This window comes from Coturnix japonica, chromosome 2 (genome assembly GCF_001577835.2).
Source record: "Coturnix japonica isolate 7356 chromosome 2, Coturnix japonica 2.1, whole genome shotgun sequence".
NCBI classification, from domain to species: domain Eukaryota; kingdom Metazoa; phylum Chordata; class Aves; order Galliformes; family Phasianidae; genus Coturnix; species Coturnix japonica.
In genome coordinates, this window is record NC_029517.1 from 91,080,824 (window position 1) to 91,097,073 (window position 16,250).

General features: G+C 38.5%; 1 protein-coding gene across 6 annotated transcripts in view; it reads left to right on the top strand.

Annotated features, from left to right (window-relative positions):
* The window catches only part of LOC107310014 (phosphatidate phosphatase LPIN2-like), a 110,872-nt gene that overhangs the window by 23,556 nt on the left and 71,066 nt on the right, over positions 1-16,250 (top strand). For 2 of the 6 annotated variants that reach the window (XM_015855244.1, XM_015855245.1), the window contains 10 exons: positions 804-968; positions 1,506-1,667; positions 5,399-5,540; positions 7,277-7,476; positions 9,031-9,087; positions 9,466-9,590; positions 11,214-11,397; positions 12,317-12,491; positions 14,384-14,505; positions 15,441-15,767. In XM_015855244.1, the coding sequence (XP_015710730.1) occupies positions 804-968; positions 1,506-1,667; positions 5,399-5,540; positions 7,277-7,476; positions 9,031-9,087; positions 9,466-9,590; positions 11,214-11,397; positions 12,317-12,491; positions 14,384-14,505; positions 15,441-15,767 (1,659 nt within the window). The remainder of the gene's footprint in view (positions 1-803; positions 969-1,505; positions 1,668-5,398; positions 5,541-7,276; positions 7,477-9,030; positions 9,088-9,465; positions 9,591-11,213; positions 11,398-12,316; positions 12,492-14,383; positions 14,506-15,440; positions 15,768-16,250) is intronic. The other 4 variants (XM_015855246.1, XM_015855248.1, XM_015855247.2 and 1 more) reach the window with 2 other exon arrangements.

Genomic DNA, 16,250 nt, shown 5'->3' on the forward strand with positions numbered 1-16,250 from the left:
CTACTAGCATAGGACAGTTGCAGAAAAGAGGAAAGTGACCCTAAGTGTTATCAGCAGAGCTGTTTTCAGGAGAATGATGAAAAGCACCTATGTCAGACATGGGTATAAGGCAAATAGGATATTCTATCTCTAATCTAGCAGTAGATATCCTTGTTCATTGCAGGGAAGTTGGACTAGATGACCTTTATAGGTCTCTTCCAACTCAAACATTTCTGTTGTTCAGGTTATATAACATCAGGAAAGGTAAATTCAGGAACAAGCACAGGTCACCTGAAAGCCTGAGGGAGTGGAGAGCTCATTTTAATTTTAAAAGTTCGTTAAAAATATCTACTTAGGGTAAAAATATGAAGACTGAGTGGACACATAACTGTCCTGAGATGGAGCAAAGAGTTACGGAGGGAAATAAAAAAGGAGTATTCGCTAACATCATTTTACTTGAATAAATCAGTAGTCATAAATAGAAGCGAGTTTAAATTACAAGCATACACATTATGATAAAATGATAATACACCACATCTGAAATTTTGGAAATTATGTTATGAAATTCTGAAGGAGCCTTTCCCTGAAAAACTGAACTGAAATTGTACGCATAAAGAAATAGCTGTTTCTTTGTGATATGTAGGTGCCTGGATTATGTGACCGTGGAGTAACCTCTGAATATAGATACTGAATACTGTGCTGTTTCTGTTCATACCTTAAACTTCACCTGATTTTGTATTTATAATCACTGGGCACTGTTGCTTACTACTCTTATCATGAAATGAAAGAATAAGTAAGCAGCCAGACTTTTTTCCCTTGTACAGTTGGTGTTACTCCACATGGCTTCGCTTCCAGGTTCGAAATCAAGTTTGTTGACACGTTTGAGGTAATGTTTGGGAGGGAAGGTGAGACAATGAGTCTGGGCTGCACGGTTGTCATCAGTCCTGATATCAAGCGCTTCAAACCAGACATCGAGTGGTACCGCAACGGTGAGAACATTTGACACAAAGAAATATAAATTTATTCAATGTAGATGTTTATAATTTCAGTACGTGTGAGTGTCAAGATGTATCACATACTTTCTTGGTTTCATTAACAGGAATATTTTCTCTATTTTAGTTCAAAGCTGTTCCAAATTTAGCATTTTGAATTGAAACTACTGTTAGAAAATGGAGGAAGGGATGAGAAAATGTCTTTTATCTTTTCTTTCTTTCTTAAGCTTAAATACTAAAAACATTTTACAAGCAGTAACTTCTCTGTGACCCATCCACATAGTCTCTGTAGCTTTTCCTGTTTATTACATTTCTTGAGTAATTACATGAGGCTGTTGTGCAGCAACCACCTAAAAGCTCCTTACATTCTAAAGTTAAACTCTGAGACCAAAGTTGGCTTTCATCTATGACTGTCTTTGAAGACAGAAAATTGAACAGTAAGGATAGTCTCTTGTGTATTTCCAATCTATTTCAAGCTATACACAGCATTCTCAATGCATTCAGCTAATTCTCATGAAATCCTCTAATTTATAGGTGTTCTTATTACACCATCCAAATGGGTCCAGATGCACTGGTCTGGGGAAAGAGCTTCATTAACACTGACTCATGCGAACAAAGAAGATGAAGGTCTTTACACTCTGCGTGTGGTGATGGGAGAATACTATGAAGAGTACAGTGGTTATGTCTTTGTTCGAGGTAGGATACTGCTTATGAACCACATCACTGGAGAAATGAGGAAAACCTTTTGGCAAAGTAAATCTCAGTCATTTTAGGTGTTTATTTCTAACTTATATATGTTTATATATGTTTACATAATATAATAGCTTACATATAATGAATTATATTAATTTATATAAATATTTTATACAATTGATTTTAGCATTACAGCTTCCAAGTGTTATCTTTGGAAAAACTGCATTCCTAAAGCTTTGGTGCCACATTTGAGAAAGCTTGTAAACCATATTGGCATTCTGGGGATGAAATTTTTGTTGTTCATGTAACTTCACTCTTTCTCAGCTTCAGTTTGGGAACAGTACCGAACATAATTCAAAAAAGGATAACTCTATGAAGTAACTTTATAATGTATTTTCATAGCCATCTCACACTGCCTGAACTGCAGATCAAGATTTTTTTGTTCCATTTGAGAGGTTTTCACTAATGCACAATGCTCAGAAAAAATACAGTAGAAAGGAAATACAGAGATCACCACTTGGAGAAGAATAACCACATGCACCATTACAGACTGGGAACTGAGTTTTTGGAAAGCAGCTTTGCAGAAAAGGCTCTTGGGATCACAGTGAACAATAGGATGAACATGAACCAGCAATGTGTCCTTGTAGCAAATGCCGGTGATATTCTGGGCTGCATTAGGAGCATGGTCACCAGCAGGTGGAGGGAAGGATCACCTGGTAAGGCATGTTTGGAGTGCTGGGTCTAGTTCTGGACTCTCCAGTATATGGAGCCATGAACATACTGGAGGATGTCCAGTGAAGGGCTGCAAAGTGAAAGGAACATCTGACACATGAGGAGAGATCTGTGTCTGTTCTGTCTGGGGATGAGAGGGATCAAAGGGTATCTCATCAGTGTGTGTAGATGCCTAATGTGAAGAGTGAGTATAGAGTGAGACACTTTTTTGGTGCCCAGTGAAAGGACAAGAGACAGTGGACAAAAAAAGGAAAAGTCCATTTCAACTTTTCAAATCTAAGAAAACACTTTTTTACTGTGGTGGTTGTTGAGTATTGGTACCTGAAGAGGTTGTGGAGGAGACATTCAAAGCCCAAATGGACACAACCCTGGACCCCTGCTCTGGGTGATTCTTCTGGAACTGGGATGGGATCTGGTGGACACAGAAGTCTCTGCCAACCTCACCCTTCTGTGATTCTGTAAGGAAAAGCAGAGAATATGCCACCTTAATTTAAGCACAGAATTAAAATGTTATTCCTCTGGGTGTTGTTTGCTTGTACCATGCAAAACTTCCTTGTATTTCTATTAGAGCAAGTATTTCTTTAAGAAGAACAGTGGCTTATCAGGTTACGTGATGACTCTATATCTGTCCCAGCTGCTAAAAGCAGCTGAAGCATGTAATGCTAATTCAAAAGACTCTGGAAATCTTTGGCTCTGAGAATGTGTTCAGAGTGGTGCTGTGTTCCCAAGTTTAGCAAAGCTGTGTGAGAGATAACAGCCTGCTTGGAAAATATAACTGAATCAAATGTTTTTGTCGCTCGAGGAAAGTGTTTGCTAGAATGTGTGTGTGAAACCGAGCAACAAGGAGAAGAATCAGGGATTGCTTTCCTTGCCAAGTTTTAAATTGGGCTACCTTATAAATAAATGATCACCCTCATTCCCGCTACATCTTCTAGCACTTACAGCAATGAAAGTATGACCTGACTGTGAACCAGCTACCCCTTTCACAAGAGTATTTTACTAGCCAACTGGTGCACTTGCCAAATTCTAATTAGATTAATTATATTCTACTTTCATTCTCTGCACAGCCTCATTTGGCCAGCATACTTCTCACTGCTCCTCCTAATTTGTAGACAAGTTGAGTACAAACTCTTAGCTGGGTGTTTAAGTGAAAGGAGCTGACATTTTGCATCACTTACAGAAATCCTCCTGCATTGATGGAGGTGAGCAGGGTGCTCAGTCAGGCTTGCAACACCGGGACTTGGCAGGTTCAGAAAAAATGGGTTCCTCTTACCATGGCTACAGGTCAGCATTCATCAGCAAGCAGCCAGGGATGAAATCCTAGCACCAGTGAGGCTGATGAGCAATGCTGATTGTTCCAGCTATTTCCTAGTCTGTCTTGGAAAGAAACCATGGTGTCTTGTGTTCTATCAAGCAAGAGATATAGATAATTCAAGCCAATTATAGGGAGATATTGAAGATATCTTGTTATTGCCCTTAATGCTCTTATTATTTTGCTATGTTAAATGGATTGGTTACTCTACGCATTTTAAAAATTATACCTAGTTAGCTGTAGTTAGAAACTGGACTCAAAAACTTTGGCAGAGCTTCAAAAATTCCATGTGATGCAACTATGCATAAAAGGAAAGATATAGGGAGAAGTATTTGTTTATATTTTTCTCTAAAGACTACCATTTTATTTAATCAAGCATGATCCATACTCATATAAGACATTTATTTCTGAAAGCCAAAAGCAGAAAAAACTGGAACTGACATAACTTGTAATACAAAATCCTGTAGCACCCTGAAGCATCAAGCCTTCATAAAAGTATGGGGTTTAGATGGAATGCAAGAACAACATTTGTTAGCAAAGCATTTTTCTTTAGTTATGTACAGCTGTCTTGTCTTAAGTCAGGTCGTTTTTAGAAGTAGTGAGGCTTGAGTAACATTACTTATGACTGTAGAAACTCTCCGTTCTATAGAGAAACAATCTCTCTTTAAAAATCTTTCATATAATCTTCTTGCAAGGGTTATTTTGCCCTACATCTCTACATCTCTCACGATGAATTATGACTGTGTAAACATTGTAATTACCAGTGCCCAGAACTATGCTCTGATTTTTAAGCTTTGGGTAAGATTTGTCTGGAAGCTGATGTTAGAGTCGGAGACCTGTGACACCAACAATTTCATATGTGTGACAAATGCTTGAGAGGAACAGTATGCTCATCCTAAGGAAGTTTGTATTCCAAAATCTGTGGTATAATTCAACTTGAAAAGGTCTTGACACCTTTTCAGCTCATATCCAACCCAAACCAAACAATGAAAGACTATGTGTGAAGGTATTTCATTCATTTGAAAAATAAAATAGTGTTCAGATTGGTCTTTTCTTCATCAGATGTCTTTGTTATGCATCTGAGAGTCCAGCAAACAGTAGCCTAACAACACTGATCATTTTAGAGGATGACCTTGAAAAAAAAAAGCAACAAAAATGACACAAAGGTTTGAAGAGGCTTTGCCTCCCAGCTCTCACTGTAGGGGCAGATGAGATCTGAAGGGCGGTCAGAGCTGTTTCCACAGTCAGTATTTTCATGGAGGTGTATGGCAGTGAGTGAGACTGCACTGTGTATATTCTGAGACTAAAATCTTTTGACTGAACCACTGAATAACGGCAAGATAAAATGTCAGCCTAATCTTCTAAGTAACATTGCAGGTAAATGGACAGTTTTCCAAGTTTTCATGCACATTGGCTGTGTCTCTGGCAGCTACCTCATTAGAATCCATGGTACTAATATGTATTAAAAATGCCTAGATCAACTATGTTTACAATATGCTGTAAATGCATTTGTAAATGTTGCAAAAATCAAAACCTGAAAAGACACCACCAGTATAAAACCAAAGAGCTTTTGAAACTTTTTCTTGGCTCTGCAGGAATAGAGTTTTGTCCTTAAAAAAAAAAAAAAAAAAAAAAAAGTTATGAAGCAACCTTGTTTCATATCAGGAAATCTGTGTCTCCATCCTCATAGATGCTGATGCTGAGATCCCAGGAGCCCCTGGCGCACCACTGGATGTGCAGTGCTTAGATGCCAACAAGGATTATGTCATTGTGTCCTGGAAGCAGCCAGCTGTTGATGGAGGAAACCCCATCCTCGGATACTTTATTGACAGGTCAGCAAGCATGCTGATGTGGAAAATTTGTATTGCTGTACATTCTAACTCAAAAACCTGAAATCACATTTAAAAGCATGAGATAAAGCGGTCATTTTTATTTTCACTCTTCTTGCTGTCCACAAAAAAAAAAAACCTTTTTTTTTGGTTTAGGCTGGCTGGACCTGGTATAATTTTAATGAGAATAATAAAGGTCTGCTTCACTTAAGTACATAGAAATGATTATGTGAGTTCCTGCTCAGCCCTCGCTGATTCCTGTGAGGCTCGAGAGGCCTCAGGACATTGTGGTGTTGGGGGCTCACAGGATTGGATCTACCCACATCATCCCCTGCAGCCAAACATTTACCATGTACCAGAAAGCAAAATGTGATCTCAGAGGTAGTTGGACTTCTTTTACGGGCTGTTGTTTTTTGAGCAATTAGGTTCACAAGCTGAATGCAAATGACCCCTACATGTTTTTCTCTTCAACAATAAGATTTGGAAATACGTAGTTCTAAAAATATGGCCTCAAGTTGTGTGAGGGGAGGTTCAGGTTGGATATTAGGAAAAGTGTCTTCTTAGAAAAAGTGTTTGGGCACTGGCACAGGCTGCCCAAGGAGGTGGTACAGTCACCATCCCTGGAGGTGTTGTAGAACTGTGTGGATGTGGCACTGAGGGATGTGATCAGTGGGCACAGTGGGGATGGGTTGGTTGTTGGTCTTTTCCAACCTGAATGATTCTGTGATTCTATATGCAAATGGAAGCTGTCACACAGTGGTGGGATTCCAGAAGTTTGGGATTTAAGAAATCCAATCAGTATTTCAGGACTTAGAGTGAAGTTTTCAGAGCTGGTTTCAATTTTAGTACCAGAATATGTCATTAGAAACACCAAAGTCCTATGGATTTATTTAGATGCATGTAAATGTATGTGTTGTATTTGCATATAGATGTATTTTATAAGCATGCCAATATATTATGCCCTCTCTATATAAATATAAAAGGGAGAGATTGTTTTGTGAAAAAAAATTCTAACATCACAGCAATCAAATATTGAACATTGCTTCAGTTTGAATATAACTTTTGCTGGTTTGACAGTGTATGATTAAGAGTTGTTGCCATAACTGTGCTGTGGTAGGACGCTCTAGCTCTTTGACATTCATTAAATAATTCTAAACAAAAAGTAGGACTAGGCTCTTAATAATAACTCCTCATTTTAAAAGTAGGCTATTGAGGGATGTTATCACAAAGGGCAACTGCAAGGCAAGGGGCATTTTGCTTCTCTTGCCTTTACCTCCTTCATTCTACATTTGCTCCTGAATTCAGAGCTTTGTTACTGAGTGTCCAACTTCAGTTCTTGTCACGGACATCTGAGATCTGGTTTGGTCACAGATGATGAACTCTGCTTCTGGCAACTGCAGAGGATCCATGTATTTCACATCCCTTCAAATATGCTGAAGCAGACACGCCCCAGGTGTCCCAGAGCATGCTTTGAAGGGTTTGAACAGTTTGAAGTGAGTTGTGCCCATGTCTCCAGTTCAGGAAAGAAGGAGCGCAGCTGCAAGGGATTTAGTGCATTCCCAGATGGCCCTACAGCCCTGACCCCCCTCCTGCAGCTGCTTCTGTGTCATCAGCAGACAACACTGCTGAAGAAGCTGGGAATGTCCAGTGAATGGACATGACTGGAAATCTGAGGGCTGGGTGCCCTGTGCTTGTGTTCTTCCCTTCCAAGCACCGCTTGTCTTGTTTGTGTTTTGCAGGTGTGAGGTTGGCACCACTCACTGGACCCAGTGCAATGAGACTCCAGTGAAGTTTGCTCGTTTTCCTGTCACTGGTCTAATTGAGGGCCGCTCCTACATCTTCCGAGTTCGAGCTGTGAACAAAGCTGGTGTTAGCCTACCATCCCGCGTGTCAGAGGCTGTGGCTGCCCTGGATCCTGCAGACAGAGCCAGAATGAGAAGTAAGATGTTCTTCCTGCAGCTTGTGTGAGAGATTTAAGAAGTCATAACTCAAAAAAAAAAAAAAAAGAAAAAAAAAAAGTCTGACTTATTTACTCATAAGCCTTTGGAATCCCACTAGAGGGAGCAATGCAAAAACAAAATATTCTTTGGAGGCACATTTGCCAAGAAGGAATCATCTCAGAGCTCTTTGCACAGGGTTCCAAAAGCTCTAACAGCTTCTGCTGGCAGCAGCGCTGTGTTCTGAACTTGCATGAAGAAGGGAAAAAGCACAGGAAAGTAAATTGCTTGAGCCCTGTTTTTGTTCCACCAACAAAATAGCCAAGCAGACCCTGCAAATAGCTTCTCTGTGTGCCACAGCCCATGTGAAAACCAGAGTCCTGCAGTAACATCAGCAAAATATCAGGGCAGCCCAACAGAACCCAAGCTGTTATGGAAGTTATATAAATGGCAGTTAACATTTTACAAGCCAAGGATATTTTTCCTGTGGCTGGGTGATATCCCAGATGCAAAGGCTTTGATGAGGAGTTTGCTTCAAAATCTCTACCCATATACCAAAGTCATATGCCTAAAATTCATTTATTTCTACTCATCCTTGAAGTTTTACTACTTGAAATGGTCCAGTGTGAAAGGGGTATTGTATGCACAGCTACAGGTTTCCAACAGTCCCAACTTACATGTCTTACTGTGTTTGGCGCTGTAAGGTACAGCCAGCTACCAGATGATCGAGGTTTCCAACCTGAATAAGACCAGAAGGCTGGAGGAAGCAGGTTTGCCACAAGAAAATACTGTGCTCAGACATTTGAAACCTGAGTTACAGTGGCTTTTTCTTTACACTGCAAAGACTTGAAACTGTCTCCAAAGAGGGAGTCTGATCTCAGTGGCTTATTCCCATTGTATCCCCTCCTCTTCACTATCATGAACCTCTGTTCAATCTTTGCTCATACTTCCAAAGCAAATTAGCCAACAAAAAGTGAAACATGTTGAGGTGGAGAACAACAGCTGCAAAGATTATCTCTGAAAATGTGTTGTTCTGGTTAATAGCTTGATACATAGCTGTGATATCATGATAACTGCTGGGGCACAGAGAAAGCCACCCAGACCATATCGATGCATATATTGTCAGGTCTAGCACTTCCCATGTGTGACAATGGCCCTTGTTTTGAAAGCTGATAATGTGAAGGAAAGTGGATTAAAAGGAGAGAAAGAGCAGCCTGCAGGAATTTGGCTCTTTAATGAGTGAGTTGTTAAACTAAATGAACTGTGTGGGAAAGGTAAAGTGGAAGTTAATTCTGTAAAACACATGAACTGGGTGAGACAAATACCTCTGCTTGTCGCTTTAGTGACTTCAGAGAAATTTAAGGAAGGAGTATATGTCTTTGGAGTATATGGCTTTCAATATTCAAGCCTTAAAACTAGCTTTGAGTATCCCTACATGAATAGTCACCAAGAATGGAGCTCATATGAAGCTTGCAAATGACATTCTTGTTGGTTTTCTCATTATTTCAAAAGTTTCTGAAGACTTATTTATGTGATCTCTCTTGAATCTGTTTCAGGTCACCCTTCTGCTCCTTGGACAGGACAGATTATTGTCACTGAGGAAGAACCTGCAGGTAAACACAGCCCTTTTGCCTACAAAAGCCTGGCTGAGTAACTAGGAAAACTTCCATTGAGTTCAGAGGACTTTGGCACACACTCAAAGTTCTTAGAATTGTTCTTAGAGTCACTCAGCCTTGAACAGCTCCAGCTTTGGGTGAGGTTTCATTATTCAGGACATAATAAACAAACATGCTTAGCATTAAACCAAGAACATTTAAAACTGGCTTTTAGATAACTTTAAACCCTAAGTTTTCCAAAAGCATTGAGTGCAAAGGTATATTAATGCTTGTCCTATGCTTTAACAATAGTACTGTTTCTGAAACATTGAATGTGAAGAATGTGAAGAAATTCACACTCGTTTCCATTTCCTACTTTTCTACCCCATGTTTCAGAGGGTGTCGTTCCTGGTCCACCTACTGACCTCCAAGTTATTGAAGCCACCAAGAACTATGTTGTGCTGAGCTGGAAACCTCCTGGACAGCGGGGCCATGAGGGTATCATGTACTTTGTGGAAAAGGTAAAATGAGAGAAAATCAGAATCATGTTGTAGCAATCTTCTTTAACATTATCTTTGATGAAATTTCATTTCCACTTGCAAGCTAGGGATAGAACTTCATTAACGTAATTATTAGATTAAAATAAACTACTAAGACAGGAATTTATAAAAATGGTTGCAGAATGTGTCATACACTGTAATATCCTTTTCTGATTGGTGTCATTGACCTGCCATAGGGTAGACAGGCTGACAAACTCACTATGGTGAGTAAGTGTGGTGCGAAGTCACAGTTGTATGTATATCATTTGTCTGAAGGCTGCTACAAAAGTAACGCCTCCTATTTTATGATGTTGGCCAGTGACATCAGTGGTGGATGCTGGTGATATGGCAGCAGAGGTTGAACCTTCCCACCAATATTCTATTGCATTTTGTTGCCATGTGACAGATGGCAGCAGAGGGGCAGTCTGACAAATTGGCGTCTGACCTGGAAGTGTGTATGAAGCAAAGGTGTGTCATTCCTCCCACTGTCATTGATCAACACTTGCTAAATGTTTCTGGAGACCAACCAGTGGATGTGATCACAGTAAGACAGTGGGTGGTGTGCTTCTCCAGCTGCCTTCCCATATTTATCCTCTACATTGGCTTTCAATTGTACTTTACCGCCTCAACTGAGATGACAAAATTTATTTTTTAGAACCAAATCACTTTTCATTTCAGTGTCTTTGTTTTCTGAGCTCTTCTTTGCATGGTAACTGGCCCAGAAATATCTTCACCATCACTATTTTACTAGTACCTCATGACTCCCACAAACTTTTAGTCAGTGCTTTTTCTTATCGCTCTAGAGCTGTCATCATGGGAGGCATAAATATCTTCCCATTACATGTTTTTCATCTCTCTCATGAAATCTGGTCTAAAGAAAAGAATTTCACTTAGCAACAGACTTATGGGGGGTGAATACATTAATTTTGAGTTTCCATGTAATAGGGAAAAATCAACCTATTTTGATTTTTTGACAACCTGCTGCATGCAGAATACTGAACATTAATGCAAAATATCTAGGTAAAGTTTTTCTGAGTGTTTGAAATCTTTCAGAAACCAGGATATTCTTTGAAATTATTTTTAACATAAGGCAAAAATTAATTACTAATATTGACAGTATAAGTGACCATGGTAAGTAGAACTTCTAGCATAGAAATAAAAACAATTCATAGATTAAATGTACATCTTCATTAATCCTGGAAGCCACCTCAGAAACATTCTCAGGAGTGGCACAACACCATTTAGCAGCAATGCGTTCCATGGATGGTGTTGAATATCTGCAGAACTCCTATTGCAAATTGTCTGGAGAATAAGGTGCAGAACTGAATGCAGTTAAAAATGACAGTTCTTTGCTGTGGAGAGGTGTTTAGCTTTGTAAAATTGAAATCAGTAAACTTGTATGTGTGATTTCTGCAGTCACTGGACATCTGGTAGATTAATAAGCTTTGAAATACACTTATATAGTGGAATGGCTAAAACCAGAAACATGACTTCCTATTCTCCATAGCAGACACACCTTTCATGGTCCAGGTAGGAGGCCTTGTCAGGTCAGACTCAGTGTTCTGAGAGTTTTGTTCAAAATGCTGTTTCTGGGTTTGACTGCAGTGTGTTGCTGGCACAGAGGACTGGCAAAGGGTGAACACCGAGATCCCTGTGAAGTCCCCTCGCTTTGCAGTTTTTGATTTGTCTGAAGGCAAATCCTATTGCTTCCGGGTTCGCTGTTGCAATTCAGCTGGAATCGGTGAGCCTTCAGAAGCAACTGAAGCCACTGTGGTGGATGACAAACTTGGTGAGTGATCATATTAAGTTATCTTTGCTATGTGGTTGTTTTGCCTGAAGATAGCTGCTCAGCTTCTAGCTTGAAAACGAAGAGTAGTCAGTGATTTATTCCCTTCAGATAAGATAATTTTCGATCGGGTTGTCAAACTTTTAACGTTAGGTCAAATGGCAGATACAAAACAAGGGAATTAAGATGCAAATAATGATGCCAAGAACCACAAAGGCTGCAAAGAAGAGTGGAAGAAAATGATACCTCAATAAGTTACAAAACCATTCTGTTTTGGAGGCCTTATTGAACATAAGCCCAGACTTAAGCAGAGTTTTACCTTCCTTGTTTGCCAAATCAAACAAACGTGAAAGGTTTAATACTTATATGGATGCAGAAACTATTTCTACTGGAAAAAAGTCCCAGATGTTCCCCACAATAAAGAGTTAGTAACTTGTCCGTTAGCTGCATAGTAGCTTTGTCTACATTGGCATTTTCTTCCAGAACACCAATGCAGATTTGAACCAAATTCCTAGGTTGTCTCATTTCACTTCAGTTTGATTTATATAAACTACGTTCCTTAAGAAGAAGAATAAGACTGGTCCCTTTGAATTTCTTAAGGAATTCAAATTTCTAAGTGTTTCTTAAGGTGCATTTTGTTGTTTAATACAATCATTGCATTCTGACTGCTTCTGTGCCCTGCACAAAGATCTTCAGAATGCGTCTGACACTTTTTCTCTTTTAGAAAGCTCCAAGTCACTGGAATGAAGTCAAGTCAATTAATTGCTTGAGATCACAGGATTTTTTGTGGAGGTTAAAAGTGTATTATCAGTGCTAAAAGAGAATCAGAATGTCACTCTTAATTTTTGTTTTTGGGTTTTTATTTTTGTGATTTTTTTTTTTTCTGGATGGTCATTAATTCATTAATGTTTATTTCCTCCAGATATTCCCAAAGCTCCTGGCCGTATTATGCCAACTAGAAACACAGATACTTCTGTTGTTGTCACTTGGACAGAGCCGCCAGATGCCAAGGAGCTGGTTGGATATTACATTGAGGCAAGCGTGGTTGGATCTGGTCATTGGGAACCATGCAACAACAATCCAGTCAAAGGCACAAGGTAATGGATTTTAAAACACAGAGACTGTGGTTACCAGATGGTTGTTCAGGGGTTTTGTTTTTTTTTTTCATTTTTTGATTGATTGCTTGTATATGTTTTCAGCTGTTAGTAATACTTCTAGTAGTAGTAATTGTTCTGTGGTAGCCAGTGGGCTGGAATCATTCTTACGCTCTTGTAAGATGTTAAAAAAACGTATCTCAAAGTGTTGTTCTTGTCCAAAAGTAATTTATAATCACCTTTATATCAAAACCAATTAGTCAAGGGGTGTGGAGGAAACATGGATACTGGAAGTGAAGAGAAGATAAACAGCTCACTAGCTATTGTATCCACCAGTGTGATGAGAAATGAGTGAACTTACAAATGTGGAAAACTGAACTACATTGTGTTTGAAAACAAAATCCTTCAGTTGGAAGACTGCTATAAACATTTCTGGGCCTGTGTATGTAGCATGTCAGGAGGAAATATAACTGCTCTATTGCTTGCAATTACCACAATGTTAATGGATGCTCATAAGCCACTTGTGCCAATATTATAAGCTCTCGTATGTATTGCTGTTATTTATGCTGTGGTTGCATCAAGAGTTGGTGAAGCTTCACGCTGTTTGCGTGTTTCAAAATATAAAATGTGACCTTTATTCTCTTTAAAAAAATATATAATAATAATAATGAAAAATGATTTGAATTACTATCTACTGCTACAGAACTACGCTGCTTTTGTTCCTGTCACTGCAGTTTTATTCTGCACAATATAATGTATGATGCAGACAGGCACAGGCTGTGTGTTATCTACTGGTATTTTGACTGAGACCATTTCAAAGCAGTAGCTGTATCTCACAGTTTATTTGATGCAATACATTTTGATGTTTTGAAAGTCTCTCTCTGTGGATATCCAGGTAAAAGGTAATGCTTTGGCAAAGTCCGGAGAAATGAGTAGTGAAAGTTCTGTTCTGAAAATTTCAGTTTTTTTTTCTTTTTTCCCCAAAGTAAAATCTTTAGTTTTGGAATACATTTTATATTTTAGATGCTATTTTTGCTGCCTACATTGTTGTGTGATGTCAGCCTTGGAAGCACAGAATTGTAATGTTATGAAGTAGAGAGCAAAAGAAAAAGAACATGAAGTAAAATAAACTTGAAGTACATACTGAAAAGTATTTTTTCAGAGGAAAATGTTGAAACATTTTACAAACATGGGTGTGTCTTTTGTGGTGTTTTTTTTTCCCCCCCAAAGGCATAATTTCATGTCTTGAGGAACTGTGGTTATTTTCAGGAGGAACAACTTGAAAAAAATATATGTGACTTTTTGAAATGTAAACATTATATAACATAGCAGTAAAAACTGTACTAATAGAATAGCTTGTTTGACTTAGGTTATAGTACAATGAAAGTGCCATAAAAGTTTGGACACTCTTGCTAAATGCCTAGGAATTTTTGTGACCACAGCAGTTTTTCATTTCTAACTGGAAGTGAATGATGGGGACTTGTGCTAAGGCTGCCTTCTACTTATTGTCATGAAGGTATCCCTTAAGCAAATACAGGCCTTATTTCTGTAAATTTTTCCATTGTTTCCATTAGGAAGGATGAATCTTATATATTAGCAAAAGTAATATAGACCCTTCTGTAACACAAGAACTTGTAGAATCTTAGATGGGAAGGAGCATTGGTAAAGAAGGGTTTGTATAAAATATGTGAGTTTAGACAATCTATTTGCAGGAACTAGGTTCTTAGATACTTTGTTCTGCTTTCTCCGACCTTCATATAATTACTGGATTCATATCTTAACCTCAATTTTCAAAAACCAGAATAAATTTTAGGGAAGAAATGCTTCTCTTACACCCCTTAAGAATTTTATTTTCTTCATAATACTCTAAGAATTCATTTACTGGTTTGTTTTAGATTCATTTGCCATGGACTCATCAATGGAGAGAAGTACATTTTCAGAGTCAGGGCTGTTAATGCAGCTGGACTCAGTGAATTTTCCCAGGATTCAGAGCCTATAGAAGTGAAAGCAGCGATTGGTAAGCTGTTTTATATTGCTTTGTTCAATGGTATATATATATCTATATACTTAAGTGAAGATGTTTTCAACACCTATTGGTAACTAATTATTCTGTTTTACAATGTTGTCCAGAAATAATACTTTATTTGTAGATCTTATGTATTGCATCACAGCCACACTTTCACAGTCACTGCACCCATGTAGACTGTTCACCTTCACAAATCAGACTTCTTCACACGGCTCTTGTGAACCACTGTAGGAGGGCACTGTCAATTACACTTCATAGTCATCCAGAAAGAAGGAATGTCATTCTGATCGTCTAATGTGGTATTTATCTCTTCTAACACACACCAGCCTATATATAGTCAGCTCCTAAGTAATGTGTTTTCACACCTAAATATAATAATAAATGTAGTGTGCTTCTTGCAAACTTTCTCTAACCCTGTGTGTTCTCCCTTTGTTGATGAATTATTACTGTTTGCCACTGCATGAACTAATCCATACAGATTAATGAGATCATTGGACTAGAACAAATTGTGTGTCTGCAACATCCTCACTGTTATCTATATCAGAATCACAGAACTCAGCCTTATAACAGAGAGACGTGCTCCTTGGTAATTTTGTAAGACCTTTTTAAATGAATCAAAATGCGACTTGGAAGATCTAATACTAAAATAATTATAGAAAATGAAGATTACCATTAACTTTCAATATCTATTCTGCTCTGAAAATTAGATGTCATTAAAAGAAAATAACTTGTGAGGATGTTGAGAGGTACTCTATGCATTTCAAATTTTTGTGAGTCCAAGCGTAGCTTTTTGTCCATAAGAACTGTGATTTATCATGGTTTCTCTGTACTGTTCACTGTCTGCATTTTTTTGCTCTGTTGAGTAAATGATGAAAAAATAATGTATTCTAATTCAAAATGTCTTTACTATTTTCCGGCAATTATAGGGGGAGGATTGCTTCATGGTGTGTGTCCTGAACTGAGTGGTAAAGCTGATGGACTAACAGACTGCACTACCAGCTGGGAAGGCATGCATGAGTCCTCCCAGCCTATCTTTGACACAGATGCTTTGCTAAAATGCAATGCTAAATTTAATAGAGACCTGCTACCCAGTAGCTCTGACAAACTGGGGAGTACAGGAGACAATAACTTGAGAGAAATGGTTAAGGATGCTATCACATCTGCACCACAAAAAGTCGTTGCTAAGCAGGCAAGTAAGTCTCAACCCGGGGATCCTTTGACAATGGAAAAAGTGAAAAAGAAGAAAGATATAGGTGAGAATTAATAAATAGCTTTCATTGCTTTGGTACATCCACTTTGGGTGGCTGCAACCTGCACTCAATGACACCACAAGTGAACATTCTCTCCAGTGATGCATCTTCCAGCAGTAATAGTAACTATGTGCTCAACTCAAATGGAAGTCATTGTGTATGTAATGTTTGTTATCGGAGACCATTACACAAACTTATTGGCTATTGAAAATGAAACGTCTACTCATTCACTAATTTAATAGCTTGTCTGTGTATATATTAATATATCCAGTACAGTCTACATCATATCAGTAATTTGTTCTCTGTTAGGAGTCTTGTTACCTAGTTTCTGGGTTACATATGTGTGGAGGAAACAAAATCTGATTACAACGGTAAGTATGAAGATCTGCGTTGTGCAAAGATGTGTGAAGATCCTTTGTGGATTTATGCCTAAGCTATGGCTTATCCTCTGAGATGCAGTGCTAATGAACATTGCATTATATCTCT